This window comes from Phacochoerus africanus, chromosome 7, assembly GCF_016906955.1.
Source record: "Phacochoerus africanus isolate WHEZ1 chromosome 7, ROS_Pafr_v1, whole genome shotgun sequence".
In the NCBI taxonomy this organism is placed as follows: domain Eukaryota; kingdom Metazoa; phylum Chordata; class Mammalia; order Artiodactyla; family Suidae; genus Phacochoerus; species Phacochoerus africanus.
This window is the reverse complement of record NC_062550.1, coordinates 66,108,168-66,127,587: the sequence shown is the minus strand read 5'-3', so window position 1 is coordinate 66,127,587 and position 19,420 is coordinate 66,108,168. Positions and strand designations below refer to the sequence as shown.

General features: G+C 38.0%; 1 protein-coding gene across 1 annotated transcript in view; it reads right to left on the bottom strand.

The window, feature by feature from the left end:
- Positions 1-9,469: 9,469 nt before the first annotated feature.
- The window catches only part of LOC125130423 (pregnancy zone protein-like), a 43,501-nt gene continuing 33,550 nt past the window's right edge, over positions 9,470-19,420 (bottom strand). Inside the window, exons 22-33 of the mRNA XM_047785765.1 lie at positions 19,216-19,303; positions 17,407-17,563; positions 16,949-17,023; positions 16,484-16,661; positions 15,246-15,469; positions 13,897-14,115; positions 13,493-13,623; positions 13,031-13,121; positions 12,280-12,348; positions 11,810-11,912; positions 10,945-10,986; positions 9,470-9,589 (exon numbers count right to left, since the gene is read on the bottom strand). Coding sequence (XP_047641721.1) covers positions 9,567-9,589; positions 10,945-10,986; positions 11,810-11,912; positions 12,280-12,348; positions 13,031-13,121; positions 13,493-13,623; positions 13,897-14,115; positions 15,246-15,469; positions 16,484-16,661; positions 16,949-17,023; positions 17,407-17,563; positions 19,216-19,303 — 1,400 coding nt within the window. The 3' untranslated portion in view covers positions 9,470-9,566. The remainder of the gene's footprint in view (positions 9,590-10,944; positions 10,987-11,809; positions 11,913-12,279; positions 12,349-13,030; positions 13,122-13,492; positions 13,624-13,896; positions 14,116-15,245; positions 15,470-16,483; positions 16,662-16,948; positions 17,024-17,406; positions 17,564-19,215; positions 19,304-19,420) is intronic.

Here is a 19,420-nt window from a genome sequence, read left to right as displayed (position 1 = left end):
CAAAATGAAACAGAGGAAGATATTTCAAAGGAAAGAAGACAACAAAACTTTAGAGAAATACCCTAATAAGATGGAGATAAGTAATCTATCTAACAAAGAGTTCAAAGTCATAGTCAGAATATGGTCCCTGAACTTAGGAAAGAATGGATAAACACAGTGAGAACTTCAGCAAAGAGATGGATAATATGAGAAAGTACCAAGCAGAAATCACAGAGCTGAAGAATAAAGTAACTGAACTGAAAATATGCTCGAGGGGATCAAGGAAAGACTAGGTGAAACAGAAGATCAGAGCAGTGGCCCAAAAGGCAGTGGAATGGACCCAAATAGAGCAGCAAAGAGAAAAAAAAATTAAAAAGATAGTTTAAGGAGCCTATGGAACAACATCAAGTAGAATAACATTCACATGATAGGAGTCCCAGAAGGAGAAGAGAGAGAGAAAGAGGCAGAAAATTTATCTGAGAAATAATGGCTGAAAACATCCCTAACTTGGAGGAGGAAACAGATATCCAGGTACAGGAAGCACAGAAAGTTTTGTATAAGATGAACTCAAAGACATCTATACCGTGACACATTATAATTAAAGTATCAAAAGTTAAAGAGAGAATCTTAAAACAGCAAGAGAAAAGCAACTTATTATATCCAAAGGAACCCTCATAAAACTATCACCAGAGTTTTTAGCAGAAAACTGCAGGCCAGAGTGAGTGGCATGATATATTCAAAATTGTGAAGGAAAAAACCTTCGAACCAAGAAACTATCCAGCAAGGTCAGCATTTAGAATTGAAGGAGAGAAATAAAGCACTCTACTTTCCACTGAAGCAAAAGCCACTAGACCAGTTTTATAAGAAATGTTAAAGGGACTTCTTTAAGCTGAAAAAAAAAAAAAAAAAAAAACGGTATTTACCAATAACTGGAAAACATGTAAGTAAAAATCTCACTGGTAGAGGCAAGTGTATAGTAAAGTTTGTAGGTTCACCACTTATAAAGCTAGTATGAAAATTCCTACAAGGGAAAAGAGCAAGAGAAGAAGCAAGAAAAAAGAAGAACTATAAAAGCAGCAAGCAAAAAACAAAATTTTTAAAACTTCATGAAACGTAATATAAAATATACTAATGCAAAGCTAAATTTTGTGTTTCTCTTTGTTAAATGGCATTTTGGTTTTAGAAATAAAATGGTGGCCATCTATTTGGAGTATAATAGTTACTATCTTCAATGAAGCTGAGAGAGGTCCTTTTTATTTCTCTATGCTATATCTAACCCTCAACTTTGTAGATTTTGCTCTTGACAAAGGTTCAGATTATTAGTTATTTTCCATTGCAGTATCCATAGTGGTTATTCAATGTTGCACCAGAATATTTTTCTCTGCTTTGTTATAGCTTTATCATGATATTATAATTTTTTTTTTCGACTGCACCTGTAGCATGTGGAGGTTCCTGGTCCAGGGGTTGAAAACTGCATCACACTGGTGACCTGAGACGCTGCAGTGATGATGCCAGATCCTTAACCCACTATGTCACCAGAGAACACCCACAACCATGTTATCTTCTTTTATGTTACTTTTAAAATATTTTATCACTTTATTAAACGACAGGTAACAAAGGATTGTTTCACCTATTTAATATGGATACCAGTTGCAACTTGGCAAGTCTCCTTTTCCTTCTAAGATTGAATCCTACATTTAAAAAAATTAAATTCAGGGTATTTTTTTACTGTATTTATTATCTAGCTCATTAGTGGTGTAAGAGCTGCACGGGGAGAATGATCAAATTGGAAGATACACTTAGCCTTCCCTATGTTAATTTTGCGTAGGTAGAATGTTATTGATATAAGTATTTCAGAAATTGTACCATTTATGTGAGGGCTCTGGAAATTTGTTAATGTCTTCCTTGTTTATACTCTTTCTCTTAAGAAAACATTGACCACAACAATGAAATAGCTGTGCACTGTACGCCTGCAGAAAACTTTACCCTCCTTTATTGTGATGTTGTTCCTGTAAAAAGTTAATTAATTTTACTATCAAGCAGATGTCTGCTTCTTGATGCTTGCTGAAGACTTCTGGAAGCTAGTCCACTAGATACTGTGAACTTTGTTACTGCAAAGAACAGACTCTTGGATTCAGTTTTCTGAGCTGTTACTCTTGAGACAATTTTCAGACTGTGAAAGTGTATCAAGACAGTATTTCCATGACTCTTTTTACTTTAGAAGCAAATATACCTCATGAAAGAAGAATGTTTACCTAAAATCAAGCAGAAGAAGAATTACTAGGATTGAATGGAATAGAGCACCCAAAAATAAACCCACACACCTACTGTCAATTAATCTTCTTAATCTTCGACAAAGGAGGCAAGAATACACAATGGAGAAGAGACAGTGTCCTCAGCAAGTGGTGATGGGAAAGCTGGACAACCACATGTAAATCAATGAAGTTAGAACAATGCTTCACACTATACACAAAAGTAAACTCAAAGTGGCTTAAAGACTTAAATACGGCGTACAAACTCATGGAGGCCTACATGGCTAATGAATCCTTCTGTATAACCTATAAAAAATTGCTACAACTACCATTCCCTTTTTTAAAATTCAAGAAGAACCTTTGAAGAGGGGAGAAAAATGATCAGAAACTCACATAAGGTAAAAATGAGGAGTAGCCCATTCTTTCAACACAACCTGGGAGCAAGGACCACCTGAGTAATGTCTAGCAGAATAGACATAGTTCATCTCATAATTTAATACAGATTTAAGGCTCCAGACTTAGTGAAGTTTCTTGTTAATTTTTGCCAGGCACACATGCAAATTATTTCTGTCCAGTGGAACAGATAACCCCAAAGATTTTACATCATGTTCTACATTACTCAGTTTTACTATCTAACCCAGCTTCTTTTCCCTTTTCTTTTTCTTTTTTTCCTTTTCAGCTGCACTCGCAGCATGCTGAAATTTCCGGGCCAGCGAATCAAACCTGGGGCATATCAGTGACCTGAGCTGCTGAAGTGACCATGCCAGATCCTTAACCCTTTGAGCCACATGGGAACTCCTTTTTTTGTTGTTGTTTTTTTGCAACCCATCATTCTTATCCTACCAGTTTTTTGCTCAGTTGTCTGTTAAGTATCCTAGCCTTTCGAATGCTCTGTGAACTAATTATAACATCTTACTGGTTACTTTATTAATTAATAGCTTAAATAAAATGTTTGACTACTGTTCATTTTGTATTTGTCTGAGAATGTAAGTTTTCCTTATAAGGAAAAAATATGTATTTTCCTTTTGAAAATTATACCTTGACAATCATTTATCAAAATAAGAAGCCGTATTTAATAATATCTATCTTTGAATTCCCAGTTTTAGTGATAAAATATTACATAGAAAAATTGCTCCTGGAGTTCCCTGTCGTGGCTCAGTGGTTAACGAATCCAACTAGGAACCATGAGGTTGTGTGTTCGATCCCTGGCCTCCCTCAGTGGGTTAAGGATACTGATGTTGTCGTGAGTGTGGTGTAGGTTGCAGACGCGGCTTCAGATCCCGTGTTGCTGTGGTTCTGGCGTAGACTGGCGGCTACAGCTCCGATTGGACTCCTAGCCTGGGAACCTCCATATGCCGCGGGTGCGGCCCTAAAAAAGGCAAAAAGACCAAAAAAAAAGAAAAGAAAGAAAAGAAAAAGAAAGAAAGAAAGAAAGAAAAAGTGCTCTTTTACTTTACACAATTTGACAAAAGGCATTCTCTTTTATTTCAGTCTTTTCTTTTTTTATGCCTGATAACAAGAAGCAATCTAATTTTATACTCAGCTACTCAGTGCCTGTTAAGAGGGAATTCTTAAGAGGGGGTCAAGTGCTATCCAAATGTGCTGATGATGAATGTCTTTTGTATGGTTTATATATTAACAGACTTTGAGTAATCAAAGGCCACTTATTGGACATGACAAGTTTTGTTTTGTCAGACTAAGTAAACATTACATCTTGGAAGAGATTTTTCTCAGGCACCACTTTGTTCAACAATAACTTGAATTCTTGTAGAACTTTGCCTTGACTATTCCTTATTTTAATATGATCTCATTAATTCTGATTCCTAAGTTGTATAACAAAGGTGGTCTGAGAATATTAAGTGAAAAACATGAAGATATTTCTCACACTATTGCTTTTTAAATAACGGTGACTTCTTTATACTTTATACAACTCAATATCAAAAAACAAACAATCTGATTTTTTAAAAAATGCAGAAGACCTGAATAAACATTTCTCCAAAGGAGACATATAAATGGACAGGAGACACCAGGAAAAGATGCTCAACCTCATTTATTATTAGAGAAAAGCAAATCAAAACCACAAAGAGATATCATCTCACACCTGTCAGAATGACTATCCTCAAAAACACAACAAATGTTGGCAAGGATGTGGAGAAAATGCCACCATAGTACACTATTGCTGGGTGCTGGTCTAACTACTATGGAGAATAGGATGGCGGTTCCTCAAAAAAATTAAAAAAAGAATGATCTTATGATCCAGCAATTCCACTTCTGGGTATTGATCCAAAGTAAACAAAAACACTAATTTGAAAAGGTATATTTACTTCAATGTTCATTGCAGCATTATTAATAATTGACCAATTATGGAAACAATTTAAATGTCCATTGATACAAGAATGGATAAATAAGATGTGGTATATATACACAAAGGACTATTACTCAGACATAAAAAAGAATAAAATCTTGTCATTTTGATAACATGGGTGGACTTTGATGGTAGTATGCTAAGCAAAATAAATCAGACAGAGAAAGACAAGGGCTGTATGATCTCATGTGCAGAATCTAAAACCAAAGGAAATGGACAAACAAAATAGAAGACATTCAGAGATATGAAGAGCAAACTGGTGGTTGCCAGGGGGAGAATGGGTTAAGAGGTTGGTGAAACAGGTGAAAGGGATTCATTGGTACAAAATTCATTACAAAATTAATAAATCATTGGGATATAATACACAGCATAAGGAGCATAACATAATACTGTAATCATATTGTATGGTAACAGATATTACTAGAATTATGGTGGTGATCAGTTTGTAATATATTTAATGTCAAATCATTATGTTGTACACCTGAAACTAACACGTACATCAATTATACTTCAATTAAGAAAAGAAGGATCTTTGGGGAGTTCCCGTCGTGGCGCAGTGGTTAACGAATCCGACTAGGGACCATGAGGTTGCGGGTTTGATCCCTGCCCTTTGTTGCCGTGAGCTGTGGTGTAGGTCGCAGATGCAGCTCGGATCCCACGTTGCTGTGGCTCTGGCGTAGGATGGCGGCTACAGCTCCGATTCAACCCCTAGCCTGGGAACCTCCCATATGCCGCGGGAGCGGCCCAAGAAATGGCAAAAAGACAAAAAAAAAAAAAAAAAGAAAAGAAGGATCTTCAACAATACTTCTACTTGGTATCAAATACTAATCAAACATTCTTTGAAAGGATATACCGGAACAGATTAAAAATCTATAAATCAGCCTTTTCACCTACATGTGCCTTGAAATCTAGCAACATCCATGACTCATAGATTTATTTGTATTATGAATCATTTTATTTTTCTTATGACCACAGGATAAATAAACATAAATTCTTCCTGGAGAACTTTAACACCAAGAAGGAATTCATCTTTTTTGAGATAAGCTACAAGAATGGCAGAGGGCCAAAGGTGAGAAATTGGATCTGTATGTCAGATTTTGCTTGTTTGTTTTAAATTATGGAAAAAGACATTTTTCATTGTTAAATTAAATGGTGTTGAAATATGTATGCATTCTTCTTGCTCCACCTGATTATTGGGGATCTGCTCAATTATTTGTCTGATTTAAAAGAATGAACTAAGTAAACTGGACTAGTGAATGAAAATGTGTCACTTTAATTGGACTTTATGGTCGTCTCCTAGAATTGCCATAACAAAGGACTACAAGCTTGGTGGCTTAAAATAGCAGAAATTTATTCTCTCACAGTTCTGTTGGCTAGAAGTCCAAAATCAAGATATTGTCAGGCTGTCCTGCTTTCAAATGTTCTAAGGGAGAATCTGTTTGATGCCTTTCTCTTAGCTTCTTTGCCAGCAATGCATGGTGTTTCTTCCTCTGCCTGCGTCACCACATGTATGACAGTGTCTTCCTGCTGTGTGTGTCTGTCTCCATGTGTGGTCTCTTCTGTAGGACAATAGTCATATTGGGTTAAGGGCCTATCCCACTCCAGTATGACCTCATTTAAAAAAAAATTTTTTTTTTTGTCTTTTTTGTCTTTTTAGGGCCTGCACCCATGGCATATGGAGGTTCCCAGGCTAGGGGTCTAATCGGAGCGGTAGCTGCTGGCCTGTGCCACAGCCGCAGCAATGCCAGATCTGAGCTGAGTCTGTGATCAACACCACAGCTCACGGCAACACCGGATCCTTAACCCACTGAGCAAGGGAACACGCAACCTCATGGTTCCTAGTTGGATTCGTTTCCACTGTGCCATGATGGGAACTCCAAGGATGACCTCATTTTAACTTACATTTTAATTACATCTGCAAAGACGTCTACCATATTTCCAAATTAGGTCATATTCACTGGAACTAGGGATTAAGATGTCACTATATTTTTTGAGGGGACACAATTCAACCTAGAAAGGAGATAATTTGTACTTATCCTTTAGATGATTGCTCACAGCTAGTTTTGAAAACCAGAGACAGTCAGTTTCCCATTTAGATCTCAGTAAACGTATACAATTACAAGTTTTGCTTAAAGTTATAATAAATAACCAACATTCCTTCTTCTCATATAAAAAAGTATGAAAATCTTGAATTCCTGTGTGGCTCAGTGGGTTAAGAACCTGACTAATATCCATGAGGATGCAGGTCGATCCCTGGCCTCACTCAGTGGGTTAAAGATCCAGCATTGCTGTGAGCTGTGGTGTAGGATGTAGATGCAGCTTAGATCCTGCGTTGCTGTGGCTGTGGACTGTGGCATAGGCCTGCAGCTGTAGCTCTGATTTGATCTCTCGCCTGAGAACTTTCATATGCCACAGATGTAGCCCTAAAAAAAAAAAAAAAAAATTAAAAAAAGCATGACAATCTTTTTAATAAATTATTTGTGAAATGTTAAGCAATTCAAGACAGGTTTGAGTGCAAATGATCTTTCTAGCTCATTTCCTCTACCGGTCTATACTAAAACCCCTGTGTGATTCCATTTCTCTTTCTACTTAACTGTGGGCAGATGCCCACTCAGCACTGACCCATTCAGTTGCTCCATTATTTTACTGAGTGTCTACTACATTCCCAGCACTGTGCTGGGTAAACAAACTGCAAACATGATTAAGATAACAGGTTTGGTTTTCAAAGATGTCTGACTCTATCGATGAGGGGAAAATAAATAATTTTTTTAAAGTGTGAAATTGGGAGTTCCCGTCGTGGCGCAGTGGTTAACGAATCCGACTAGGAACCATGAGGTTGCGGGTTCGGTCCCTGCCCTTGCTCAGTGGGTTAACGATCCGGCGTTGCTGTAGGCTGTGGTGTAGGTTGCAGACGCAGCTCGGATCCCGAGTTGCTGTGGCGTTGGCGTAGGCCGGTGGCTACAGCTCCGATTCGACCCTGGGAACCTCCATATGCCGCGGGAGCGGCCCAAAGAAATAGCAAAAAGACAAAAAAAAAAAAGTGTGAAATTGTTTAAATGTGGAAGAGAGATATGTGTGCTAAATTATCAGAAGCATGAAGAAAGCCCAGCTCTGCACATACCAACTGTATCAGAAATCAGAAAGATCAGGAAAAACTTGCTTTCTTTTTCCACCATTGCTAGAAAATGGATTCTCTCTACTGCAACTCTGAAAATAACTCTTTTTCTTAAAATCTTTGAATGGTTTCTCCCAACAAATGAGAAATATTGTTCGAGTCTTTCCTTATCTTGTAATTTTATTTTTGCCCATATCTTTTAATTTTTCTCCATGAATACACTGCATTATTCTTTCACCTTATCTTAGCACACATGTCCATGAAATTAATCTTTAATTTTTATTTTGTCATTCAGCCCAAATTCAGAAATTAAGTTGGAATTAGAATTCACTTTGTGTGAGCTGAATAAATGACGATAAAATGTGTCTGAATAGAGAAAGCCAAATATTATAGGAAGTTGACACTTATAATCATTATAAATTTATTCATATTCAGTGAAATTCCAGATAGTACCCAATATGACTATGGGGATTATTCATTCCATAAAAGAATTTCAAAGTTTTACCTGGAATAAGTAATAAGCTTAGTATTGCAAGAAGAAAAAAAAAAGTGGAAACACAGAAATGAGGATGAACTGGCCAGAGTAGTTACTAGAACATTTTATTTAGCCACAATAGATCAAATATTTTAGTACATGTGAAAGAATGGACTAGCTAATCAATAAAACAGAATAATCACTCTCAAGCCTTAGAATGTGTGATAATTTAATTTGTGATAAAGGAGGCAATTTTAGTTATCAGGGAAATATAGATTTAATCAATAAAAGGTAATGGGACTGTTAGAAAGTTACCTGAGAAGTCAATTTAGATACTCAGCACACAGTAGGAAACAAAATCATCTGAAGTGGAATTGAATGAAAAATTTCGGCCAGGACTTTTGCTTCCACATGTGCAGGATTTCATCACTGCAAAGGTCTCTCCAATGCTATTCCTTTATAAGTCACAGTCCTCTGTCCTTGCCCTAGCATCCATAAGTCTTGGAAACTGCTAATTTATTTTCTATTTCTATGATGTTATCATTTTGAGAATGTTATATAAAAGGAATCCTACAGTATGACTTTTGTTTGTTTGTTTGTTTGTTTGCCTTTTTCTAGAGCCGCACCTGCGGCATATGGAGGTTCCCAGGCTAGGGGTCTAATCGGAGCCGTAGCTGCTGACCTACGCCACAGCCACATCAATGCAGGATCCGACCCACATCTGTGACCTACACCACAGCTCACGGCAACGCTGGGTCCCTAACCCACTGAGCAATGGCAGGGATCAAACCCTCAACCTCATGGTTCCAGTCGGATTCATTAACCACTGCGCCACGACGGAAACTCCAGTACGACCTTTTAAAATCATCTTTCTTTTCACTAAATGTAATGTTTCTAAGATCCATCCAAGTTGCTGCCTGAGTCAGTCATCTGTCCTTCTTCATTACTAAGTATTCCATGATATGGATGTACCACAGCTAGTTTAACCTTTCACCTATTGATAGACTTTTTGGTTATTTTCAATATTTGGAAATACTGTTTTTTTTTTCCCTTTCTTCCTGTGGGTAACTTGAACATTTTTTTGGCATTTCATTTTGATTTCTCTCTATATATATTTTTGAGTGTATCTCTTTGTATAGCTTTGTGATCTCTTAAAAAACATTATGGAGAACATATACATATATATATATTTCAGAAGGGAAATAGAACATTGATAAAGAACAAAAGAAGAGATCTAATTGTAAATGTCATCAATTTATTCAACATACAAATCTTATGTAATTCCCATCCCCTCTTTCTCCCACCATCTTCTCTCCTGATAAGTCTTTGTTCTTTCTTTTCTGGAAAAGTTCATCTGATGGGGTCCATAAGTTTCCATTTTCAGGCATTTCTATGTTCAGATTCTATACAGTAGAAGAAAAGGTCAAAATGTTAGGGAAATTTTGTGATCTAATAAAGGAAAACTTTCATATTTTATTTACAAATATTTTAACTTAATACATTTAAATTATTTTCATAATGGTGAGGTTGTAAAGAGTGGAAGGTCTCACAGCAAGTGTTGTATTGTCAAAGATGAACCCTGCCAAATAGCCTAAAGGAAGTTCTTTTTTTTTTTTTTTGGCAGTCTTATTTGCTTTATTTATCACTCTGTCATCGCAATTATATTAATTAAGAAATGAACTATGTTTTAAATCAGCAAATCAACCTATTCTATGATTCTTTTTCAAGATAAGTAACTAGATATGATTTGAAAAAAAAATAGATATCATTTGACATACAGCTTTTCATAATACCTCAACCATCCCTGTAAAATGAGACAACATAAGTCACAAGTGGGGCACAATGAATGCTGGACATTTGAAGAAGATGCTTTGTGTTTTAAATATGAATAAGTCACACAGAATATGAAAGAGGAAACACAATCTGGACTGGAATGATTACTGCTTTTGAAATTAAGACTAATTAGGGCAAGAACTAGCTCCAGCTCTAAGAAAAATTATCACTATTATCACATGGAAAGAAATGAAGGCAGTTTGGGTTTTAATGCAAATAACACTACCAGCTTTCTTTGATAGGTTAATGGAAGCTCTTTTAGATCTCATCACTTGTGCTGTGTCATAAGGATAATTTATAGTGTAAAGTTTCCTGGCCTTAACTAGTACAAACTAAGGTCACAGGTGATAATATATCCTTAGTGATTACAGACATGTAAACCAAATGTTCGATGATTTAGCTTTTGTATATGGCAAATCCTTGGATTCATCTTCAAACAGGTCACCCCAGACAACAGTAATTATACTTTACTTGTATTTTTTTTCTACTGAGAAATTCTATAATATATTTGAGGTAGTTCAATTCATAAATGATATACCGGGGTGAGGGGTCCTTTCTTTTCATTTCTTTTTCTTCTTTTTAAGGCCACACCCATGGCATATGGAAGTTCCCAGGCTAGGGGTCGAATTGGAGTTACAGCTGCTGCTGGCCTGTACCACAGCCATAGCACAGCCAGATCCAGGCTGTATCTGTGACCTACGCTGCAGCTTACAGCAGTGCTAGATCCTTAGCCCACGGAGCAGGACCAGGGATTGAACCTGCATCCTCATGGATACTAGTTTGGTTCGTTACCACTGAGCCACAATGGGTACTCTCAACCAGGGAGTTTATATATGGTAAAAGTATGCTCAAGAAGCAGCTTTATGCAGACCACAAATGTTTATCTTCTTTATGTTGGCATTGCATTTTACTGTTTATACTTTACCGGCACTGCAGGGAACACTGTACTCTTCAATGGCGAATTCCTCTGAAACACAGAAATGAGGAGACAGAGCGAAGACATTCAGTAATAGAAACAGGAGTAGTTCATTGTACATGAGCTTTGTAAGCTTCCAAAGCAAGTATAAATCAAGGTTATGGAGCCAATAAATGGACTTATTTCTTATTTCATTTGGGATGGGTTGGGGGAATGAGAGAAAATTGGACTTGGATACAAAGAGAAGGGGCAGATTTCACAGATGGATAACAGTCTTTCTCTAGGACACTGTATAGCCCTCTTCCCACCGTGATGCTTTTCTTATTGGAGTTATACCTTCTTCTTTGAACCCTTTCTTTTCTAAAAAAGAGTCAAGTTTGAACATTACCAGCATGCTAAGATGCTGGTAGGTCTCTAGTTTAAAGTTATGAACAAATGGAAAAATTTCCTGATAGATTACAAAGGTTTTCAAATTTTGTGAGATTATGCAAGACAAGTAAAAAATAGATCAAATTTTGAGTCATATCGCACATTAATACTAAGAAGTGTTTTTTTGTTTTTTGTTTTTTTTTTAAGTTATTGTTACTATTACTAACCTTCTGCAATAATTCTGTCCAGAACAAACAGGTTCATATGGGAAATTTAGAAAGAATTGATTCCCCTCATTGCATTATAGTCAACTTATAAGAATGACTCTAAGAAGTGTTTGGGGGCACATGAGAGATTAGTATACAGGAATATGATTATCCTGTGACCATAAGCTCATTCTTTCTTCCAGTGAAAGATTGTAGAGTTTTCTTTCCATTAAGATGACCCTATCCTAGATTAGTCATCCTTTTCCTTTCAAGGCTTAGCAGGTCTGAATCCCACTCACCTGTCTCATAATAGTCATAGGCCTTTACTGTAGCTGGTTTTAAATTCTCTACTTGAATGTCCTGTTCCACTGAGAAGGAAAAACTCAAGACTTCACTGGTTAGCTGGAGAGACAGAAAAACTAAATTGGAATCAAAGATGAACTTAGTTACCAGTTACTCTTTTCAAGATATTATCAAGCCCTGTACTCATGCAACCCTCTGTACTAAAACCTAGAAATAACAGGATGCTTTGAGGCTTGCACAATTACTCCATGACAGATAAAAGAAGGGCAAAAAAGATGATTCTGTGGACAGTGGAGTGTAGAAAATTGAGCCTTGTTGACCTGGCTACATATATCATTTTCCTCTGTAACTACCTTCTTTTCCCCACCCCTTATGTTGTATGTGAAAGACACACTTTGGAACCTGGATTGGTTCATTAGAAGCGCTATGGCTCTCCCAGATCTAAAAGAGTGACAGAGAATCTTACCTCTTCAAAGTAAATCAGGACGTGGTTGACGTTCACTTCAGCCCTTTGAATCTGAGGCCTTTCTTGGAGCTGTTGAACAAGAGGGTAAGCCAAAGGTATGGGAGAAGGGAGTTTCAGGTTGAGGTAACTTTCTCAAGTTTTATGTTCTAAGTGGCTTCTCAGAAACATCCAAACGGCTAATTTTGATTTCTTCAAGAAATAATAGTGATAATGATAAAAATAAGACATGATACATAAATATATATAATGTAGTGATATATAAGCCATCTTTTTTCTCACTATTTATATTATATATTACATGTATGATATATATGTATAGAGAGTATATTACATATGATGTATGTATTATATATAGAGAGAGGGGAGGATGCAAGAGAGGGAATTATTTTCCAACTATATAAGAAAAGGAAGGAATATATGTATACAATATATTATATTACATAATCTTCCTTTTTCTTTCTCCACATACCTAGAAGTCGCAGGCCTGCTGAAACATTATTAACCATGTTTGTGACTTATACCTGAGACCACACAAATAGGATTCCCACTGTTAAAATGACAGAATCGCATACTAAAGAAACAAGTCTGAGAGAGTAAACCTCTTGAAGAACTAAATCAACAAAATAAAATTGCCGAGCATACATGTCAGCATTTATCATCAACCCTAACCCTAACCCTAACCCCTAACCCCTAACCCCTAACCCCTAACCCTAACCATGACTTTGCCATCTGCAAGGGATTTAGGGCTTACCTTTTTCACAGAGGATTTCACAGGAATGAAGCCTGATACCATCTTCACGTCAACAATGACCATGTTGGAGCTGGGTCGTTCCCCAGTGTAGCTATAAAGTCAAAGCACAGGGACAAGGCCATTAAACAAAATTCTTTGGAATTCATCCAAGACAGAAATGTGTCCTCTTTTATTGCTAGGGTTCCTTATTCTAAACTACCACTCAGCTTCTTCATCTACTCTCTTTGCTCCTGCTACAGTGGTTTGGAAAACTCATCCTAAGAAGCGCATATTCTTCAGGTCTGTTCACATCAAATTTTCAAAGTTAAGCCTTTTCAATAAGAGCAAAGAAATTTTTCTCTTTAATAACTACTGCAAGAATTTCTTATTCATTATGTGTGACCTTGGACAATGGCGATCCCCTGCATAAGAAAATCCATTCGTCATATTTTACAAAAGGTCTGGTAGTGATTTAGGAGTTACCTAATGTTGATGTGAATCTGGACTTTGCTGTGAGCATCCACTGCATCACAATTCTTAGAGACAGTATCAACTTTCAGAGTAAAGGGAGCTTTTCTTCCTTTCTTGGGCAGAACGTTGTATCTTAGGGATGTCTAGAACAAATTGAAAAGAATCCTTTATCTTTGCACTCAAACAGTCTCTCCCTTCTAGGTTATTTATATCTCCTCTTAGTTCGTTCTTTCTTTCTTTCTTTCTTTCTTTCTTTCTTTCTTTCTTTCTTTCTTTCTTTCTTTCTTTCTTTCTTTCTGTCTCTCTCTCTCTCTCTCTCTCTCTCTCTCTCTCTTTCTTCCTTCCTTTCTCTTCACATCTAATTCTTGAAACTTGTTTTCCCATTTGTAGCATCCCCTAAACCCTGGCAGTCTCACCTGGAGGTACACACATCCTGACCCTGATACCACTGTGCTGTATTCCCCTGGGATCTCTGGCAATGTGACCTCCTGCAGCAACAGGCGATTGGTTTCGTCGACTTGGAATTCTTTGGAGAAGCTCTCTGAAGACTTGACGGTGACTGTGGCTGGTTTCTCCCATTTGGTGAAAGTGAGTGCTCCATATTTGGAGAGGGCTTGAAGAGCGACCACTGTATCCTGAAAACAGACGGGTGCAGAAATCACGCAAGAGGAAGGTATCCAATTCACACTGCCTGTAAAACCGCATCAACACAACTTATTCTCAGAGTTGTTTAGCCATAAACATAGTTCAAGTCAATTCAGACCTGGTTATTAATCATGAACCATTCTATACTTTGGGGGGAAATGAAGCTTTCTCGTTCAAGTCGTGTACGATGTACACATGGAAATAATACTCAATTATATGACATAAAGCAGAGGATATTTCAACAGTTTATAAATTTATATAACAGTATTTGTTGGAAAAATTCAGGGAAGGGAGAAGAAATTGGAGCTAGAGTAGTAAGACGAGACTGTAAACAAGGTGAGAAATAAGATGATCTCTGACAAACCAGAAGGTTTTCATTTCTTTTCTTTTTTCTTCTCTTTTTTGTTTTTTCTCTGTCTTTTTAGGGCTGTGCCCATGGAATATGGAAGTTCCTAGCCTAGGGGTCAAGTTGGAGCCATAGCTGCCGGCCTACACCATGGCCATAGCAGTGCCAGATCTGAGCTGCATCTGCGACCTACAGCAGAGCTCATGGCAACCCTGGATCCTTAACTCACTGAGCAAGTCCTGGGACTGAATCCACATCCTCACGGATACTAGTTGGGTTTGTTACTGCTGAGCCACGACAGGAACTCCAAGAAGGGTTTATGTAGACAGAAGAGAGTCACCATGAAGTACAGGGATGAGAGGTGTCGGAAAAGAGGGAGCAGGTTCCAGAAGAAGTGAAGGGAGAAGCCTAATGAGATAGGAGTAGTTGTGTTCACTGGGGAGAGGAAGTATTTGGGGGCAAAATGTTGGATAATTTCAGTCTTTGGATGAAAAAAACTTACTTTCTCAGAGAAGGAGTCTTATGAACACATGGCTTTAGGAAGATTGATCTACTTTACCTTACAGATAAGGATCCTCTAAGGAGAGAAGATATGAGACAGAGGAGAGAGAAATAATCTGTATATAAAATAATGAGGCTGGACATTTTCTGGTGATGGAAGAATGGGTAAGAAGTATAAATAAGAAACACTACTCGATTATTCATCTCCTAGAATAACTGAATGGTTGTGTCTACAGAGTTATTAATTTTTCTTCCTAGGGTCTCTTCCCAGACCTGAGTGGAAGAGAAGCCCCCGCTGGGGTTTTGTTGCTTGGTGATCCATTTCACCATACGTGTAGCCATGGACAGGTCTTCTGAAGATGGGGCAGGCTGGGCAGCAACACGGGCAAGGAGCAAGTAAGAGGTCATCTCCACGTCAACAGAAGGAGCCCGGGGTTGATAACCGAATTCACTAACTTCTTGAGGCTTCTCAGGACGTTGCCAGTGTATTGAGTCCTCTTTGAAATAAATTTTAAAAAAAGATGATTATTTTTTATTGTCTTTTTATGGACACATCCTTGGCATATGGAAGTTCCCACCTAGGAGTCGAATCAGAGCTGTAACTGCTGTCCTATACCACAGCCACAGCAATGTGGGATCTGAGCCTGTCTGTGACCTACACCACAGCTCACCACAACGCCCGATCCTTTAACCCACTGAGCAAGGTGAGGGATCGAACCCACATCCTCATAGATACTAGTTAGGTTTGTTACTGCTGAGCCACAATGGGACCTCCAATATCATCTTTTTTTTTTTTTTAAAGTCAATACTTTTCATTACTTTCATGTATATCTCAACAAAAATATTTATGTTAATGGTATACAGAATGATTTTTCCTATTATTGCTATATCAATATAAAACCTTATAGCACTTTATTACATTAAAGAATACATTATCACAGTTGATTTCCACAATCACCACATAAGAGGAAATTAGGAAAGGCATTATTTTCCCTGCTTTTACAAAGTGGCTGAAGTTGCCTATATCCCAAGGCAGAGAAATGAATGAATAAAATCAGTTTTGCTCACCATGCTGCACCCCTTTGAAAGAGAGAGAGGCGATATCATCTTAAGCTTAGAGAATAGTTTCAAAATCTAATTCATGAATGATCCCTAAAATTAAAGCTCACCTGGTGAATGGACATATATGAAGGAACAGTACTAAGTAATCACCAATCAAGCAAATCTTTGACAAGAAAGTAAACTGAGTTTCCAGCAAATCACACTGTGTCTCTGTGTCTCTTACACACTTGTGAGCTATTAGAAGCTGGGCTGAACAGCACCTATCATGTGTGAATTGATAAAATGATCCCATGTAACCTAGAGAATTTAAGTGTGAAGCCAACAATAATTCAGCATCTTATAATTACAAAATGGATATAAGCATGATAGAGGTGAATTCAATAGGTCCTCTCTCAAAATCTTGATCACTGGTGATTTTAGGAAGGCAATTTGGCAGTAGCAGCTCTTACCTGTTTTTATAGCCTCTTTGTCCAGTGATTCAAGCAGCTCCTTTCGCTTGGCCTGGTTTCCTGCTAGGGTGAAGGCATAGGCCAGTAATGCCTTGGTATAGACCAGATTTCCTTGGGCCTCTGAGATGGATTCCCAGGCCTTTTCCAGGCAGAGCAGAGCATTATGGACAACTGGGTTCTAAGAATAAGATGAGGAACGACCTTAAGATAGCAGAACTGATCTGATGAATGGTCCCCAGGCTAACCCCGGTTTAAATGCCCAATGCGTCTGTGGAGCCCCACACTTCTGAACAGAGAACAATTTCCTGTGCAGCTTCCCCAAGGATCTATAGTCCTTTATGCGCCTGTGAAATATACTAAGGTTAAATGACATGAAATCACAATGAATTTTCCTCGGAGATGCATAGTTCCATGAGTCCGTTCCTTACATTCGTGGGGGAGGTGCAGGGCGTGTGTTATACGTACAGTGACAGGCAGTGGCATCTCCAGCAGCGCAATGGTGATGTAGGCAGAGAGTGTCACCTCATCGTCTACCCCGCCCTGTAAGGATCAGAGGCAGAGATGCTCAAACACTCCAGTATTCAGCAGCCAGGGTCAGCTAACTGTAGTTTTCCCCTTGGGCATTTTCACCTGAAAGCATCTTTTCTTGTGCAATAGCATTGATTTTCTTTCTTCCTCCTTCACCCTAAAATTCTTAAATCTGTCCCAAATCCCTTCCCCTCACTTTTAGTAATGTATTGGAGTTTGGGGGGCACACAGTTTTCTTTCAATAAAACATGACACATGCATGGCTAGATTTTAGAAGCTTCAGGGTCTCCTATCCTGCTCAAAGTCATGTTCCCTGGCCTTGAGCCATCAGTGGGAACGTCATTGCTCCTACATATAGCTGTCTTCAGGGACCTGAAGGAAAGGAAAAGCATTACCTTAATAGCATTGTTGAACAATGATCCAGAGCGCTGGAAACAACCGTTTTCCTTTTGCTTCTGGGAGAGCCAGTTACGGGAATCTTGGATGTGCGAGTCCTCCACAAAGATGTATGCCCGGGCTTGAGAGAAGGACTTGAGCACAAAGGCAGTCAGCCTGTCCAGCAGAGAGGAGGCAGAGACGTGAGGACCATCCCACATTCAAAGATCACTACATGCAATGGCTCCCAGGTAACCTCACAGATCCATGGAGGAGATTTTGGGGGAAATGATACTGGAACACTGAATAGACTCTTCTTTGTCCAGCAAATGTCTGAATCCATTTTAAAATCTCTCAATTTTTTTTTTGGTTTCTCCAGAGCTGATACTCTCCCCTCCCCACTCTTTTTTTTTTTTTCTCCTAAAATGTTTAGTGGAGCCTCTAAGCCTTCCCACCACCCCAACTGCCGTTTGTTGAATGACTTTATTACCTCACAGCCTTTCTGTCCTTTCCCTTCTCACCTCCCTTAACATCCCATATAGAAGTTTTTTTCTCTATCATTTCACTTGAAGAAGCTTTCTGCCTTCTATTTCTGTTTGGTGGGAATCCTTATTTTACTGCCATCTACTGTACCTTCAGAACAGGTGAGCTTGGCTATTGTGAATCGTGCTGCTATGAATACAGGGTGCATGTATCTTTTGGAATTACAGTTTTCTCTGGATATATGTCCAGAAGTGGGACTGCTGGATCATATGGTAGTTCTGTTTTTAGTTTTCTGAGGAAACTCCATATTGCATACTGTTCTCCATAGCAGTTGTGCCAATTTACGTTCCCACCAAGAATGCAGGAGGGTTCCCTTTTCTCCACACACTCTCCAGCATTTGTAATTTGTAGATTTATTAATGATGGCCATTCTGACCGTTGTGAGGTGTTACTTCATTGTAGTTTTGATTTGCATTTCTCTAGTAATTAATGATGTTGAGCATCTTTTCTTGAGCCTACTGGCCACCTGTAGTCTTCTTTGGAGAAATGTTTATTTAAGTCATTTCCCCATTTTTTGACTGGGTTGTTTGCTTTTTTTGTTGTTGAGTTATATGAGTTGTTTGTGACATGGAAACAACCTAAATGTCCATTGGCACATGAATGGATTAAGAAGACATGGTACATGTATACAATGGAATACTACTCAGCCTTAAAAAGAACAAAATCATGCCATTTTCAGCAACATGGATGCAACTAGAGATTCTCATACTAAGTAAAGTAAGTCAGAAGGAGAAAGACAAATGCCATGTGATATCACTTATGTATGGAATCTAAAATATGGTGCAAATGAACCTATCTATGAAACAGAAACAGACTCGCAGACAGAGAGAGCAAGGGGAAGGGGGTAGGGAATGGGATGGACTGGGAGTCTGAAGTTAGTAGATTCAAACTATTCCACTTAGAATGGATAAGGAATGAGATCCTACTGTACAGCACTAGGAACTATATCCAGTCTCTTGGGATAGAACGTAATGGGAGATAATGTAAGAAAGGGTCAATATATACATATATATATATATGACTGGGTCACTTTGCTGTACAGAAGAAATTGGCATGCTGTAGGTCAATTATACTTTAATAAAAATAAATAAATAAATAAATACATGTTAGAAAAAAAGAACAGGTGAGTTTTCATAGATGAAATAGTGAGATTCCCCAGTAGTGAGGGCACACACATGGGTTTTTAAAGGACAACACATTTCTATGCAAGGTATCAGAGAACAACCATTATTAGAAATCTGAAATATCACAGATCTACAGGGAGCATATGGACATCATTATCTTACCAAGTGTTTCCCTGGCTTCCACCACCATGTTCCCCAAAGGTGCTGTATGAACCATCACTGTGCTTATAATTCAACTGTCTTTGATAACCTGAAAAGGAAATTTTCATAGATTTATGAAGTAGCAGAGACACTGGAGAATTAATCAGGCTTGTCCTCAAAACTTGATGAGGAATCACAAGGAAACTACTATTTTACCAAGATATTG